Source organism: Haliotis cracherodii, unplaced genomic scaffold, assembly GCF_022045235.1.
Source record: "Haliotis cracherodii isolate W230 unplaced genomic scaffold, xgHalCrac1.p SCAF_11, whole genome shotgun sequence".
NCBI classification, from domain to species: domain Eukaryota; kingdom Metazoa; phylum Mollusca; class Gastropoda; order Lepetellida; family Haliotidae; genus Haliotis; species Haliotis cracherodii.
Genome location: NW_027266266.1, coordinates 7,798,576 through 7,801,333, shown reverse-complemented (window position 1 = coordinate 7,801,333; position 2,758 = coordinate 7,798,576). Strand labels below are relative to the sequence as shown.

General features: G+C 47.4%; 1 protein-coding gene across 1 annotated transcript; it reads right to left on the bottom strand.

Moving 5' to 3' along the window:
• Positions 1–498: 498 nt before the first annotated feature.
• LOC139455340 (uncharacterized) lies at positions 499–2,065 on the bottom strand. The gene has a single exon (XM_071236894.1). It carries the CDS (start codon positions 2,063–2,065, stop codon positions 689–691), a length of 1,377 nt encoding a protein of 458 aa, XP_071092995.1. The 3' UTR covers positions 499–688.
• Positions 2,066–2,758: the final 693 nt, after the last annotated feature.

Below are 2,758 nucleotides of genomic sequence, written 5' to 3'. Positions count from 1 at the left end.
ATTTTGAAGACTTTATACGGGTCCGTTAGTTTCACAGGTTTGTAAGTTGATTGAGAAGTGTAGCATTAGGAATGGCAGAAGCCCGTGTCACATTACAGTGAGTGAGTGAGTGAGTTGGGTTTAACGCCGCTTTTAACAGTATTCCAGTCATATCACGGCGTGTCAGCTTAATGTGGGAGGAAAGCCCGAAGTGATGCAGGTCTCAGACGTTAATCACTTCGGTGAAACCCACGAGCACGGGTATGGTGCTGACAAACCTAGAAACATAATTGGGGTGAACCGGGATTCGAACCCATAATCATAGGTTTCTGGCGTGTCCAGGGGACGCAACTCTGCACAGGGAATCGCGGCGCCTTAGACGACTGGGCCACCCGTGCCCCCGTGTCACATTACAACATTAGTAATTGTTCATTACAACCTTAGCCTGGGAAAATAACCTAGAAATTGAGATCAGATCAATCACAAACATTGTCTGGTCTAGACTCGATTACTTACAGACCGCCGTCATATAGCTGGAATATTGCTGAGTGCGGCGTTAAACAACAAACCAACCAAAACCAACCACACACACCCGATAACAAAAATATCAAAAGGCCGGTCCTGGTCCAATCACAGCATTTCATTATTTCTTTGGCAAAGGCATCACAAAATCCCAACTGTTCCTGTCATGTACTTTCACTGACGTGTATCACCGCCTCACGTTCAGTCGTAGAAGCATTGTGTCCGACATTCGCCGCAAGCACTTACGCACCCGTTTGCTGAACAGCAGATACCAGGTGGGATACACTGGTGCGTTGACGAAGAAGAGCAGACGACAAGCAAGCAGTGTGATCACCCGGTTCTGAGGTGGGACGGCAGCAAGAGCGCGCGGGAAACTGCAAAAAATGAGAGGAAGCGAGCAGACGAGATACGCGCAGAACATAACAAGGCTGTTTCTGATAGCACTGCTCAAGCTGTCTCGGTCCCGTCTTAGAAACTGGTTCCTCAAGGCAGAGCTGTTCTTCATCATCTGGAAACGCTCGAGATCCGCACCCAGTGATATGTCCGTGAAATCCGGGCAACGTGACCTTGTAGAAGTTGTGCTTCCATTGCTCAAGGTCATTTGCAATTGACGCTTCTGATGATCCTGCTTCACTAAGTTGGCAGCGCGGATGGGGTTTTCTAAGGCAAGAATGTCTTCAAAGGCAAGAGTGTTGTCACACTTCTGGTAGTGCACTACAAGTGTATCATTTGATTTTTGGGAGACGGTGAACGGCCTACCGGCTGGCGCATCGGCAGGATGATAAGACCGTCCACAAGGCACTGTCAGGTCCGCCACGTCCGAGGCAAGACTAGGGGCGCGTTGAAATGGAGTCACGCGATTTTTGGCAAAAGTACCAGTGACATTTAATGTCTTGAAAATACTGTAATAGGAAGAAAATATAGTCACGAAGCCGACCAGGAACACACCGAGAATGAATAACATGATTGTCATTTGTTCCGCGGCAAAGGTTGACATTTTTGATTGGTAATAGTCCTTACGAAATGGGTCTAATGTTGTCTCCATGATGTTGCTCGTTCCACCGTAGGTCAAGCTGCACGTCGTGCTCAAACAAAGGGAGATAATCCAATTTCCGGCGATTGACCTTGACACAATTTGCCGCCGGATCCTCAAGGTCAGAGACGGCTCCTTGATTGTCTTTTTGCGGTAGTAGCCAATGCATGCAAATGTCCCCCAATACTGAAGGAGGGAATTATACACAATGAACAACTGCGTGCCAGAAAGAGCCTGGCTCACCTCGTACGTGACGTCGTTGACGCTGTTGACATTGACGCCAACAATGGCGAGGAGCATACTGATGCAGAGAAGGATGTTGTTGATGCAGATGTTGAGGAGGTGGCTGTTGGGGGGCGTCTTCAGACTAGGGGAGTGTTGCAGTATCAACATCAACAAAGCGTTGATGAGGAGGCTGACGACGATGTTGACGGAAAGACAGAGCAACGCGACAACGGTAACCCCGTACGGAAGCTTCCACACTTCGCAGCCACTAGAAATGTTTTCACACTCTCCGGTGGTGTTGTTCATTGCGCGCAGATACCGATCAACTAGAAACAGGTGTCATTTCCGGGTCAACAACCTTGACCTTGACCTATATTTCCGATCTGACCCTTTCATCTTTTGTCACCGTAAGAACACATGCAGTTAATTCTTGTCCGTTTTACACAGGTTATCCCAACAGTGCATAACGATATTTTAAAGGAATGCAGGAATATTATTGTTGTCGACGGTCGTCACGAACTTCTCACTGACAATACCGCCCTTGATAGAAAACACTCATCACAGTTGTCTAATCGCGAAGATCCTCACATCGTCGTACAATTCGTTTTCTTTACATTGCTTCCGAAGCTGACGTATTGAGGGTTAAACCACTTCTCCATCAAGTGTATAGGCTCCATTAAACCACAACGATGAGGAAGGTCCTGTCTGTAAAAGATAATACAAGTGATGAGGCACATGACACGATGCTAATACAACTCGACAATGTCTACATCTATATCGGTACCCAGCAAATGGACCCGTGAAGATCCGGGGTAGAATAGGTCTCCAACAACCCCTTCTTGCCGTTAAAGGCGACTATGCTTGTCGTAAGAGGCGACTAATGGGATCGAGTGGCCAGACTCTTTATCTTGATTGATGCATGTCATCAATTGGGTGGGTCGATGCTCATGATGTCAATCACTGGATTGTGTGGTCAGACTCGATTATTTAAAGACCGCC

Bases quoted from the DNA above. Each gene is read 5' to 3' on its own strand.
- LOC139455340 (XM_071236894.1), bottom strand. From the start codon at position 2,065: ATGAACAACACCACCGGAGAGTGTGAAAACATTTCTAGTGGCTGCGAA.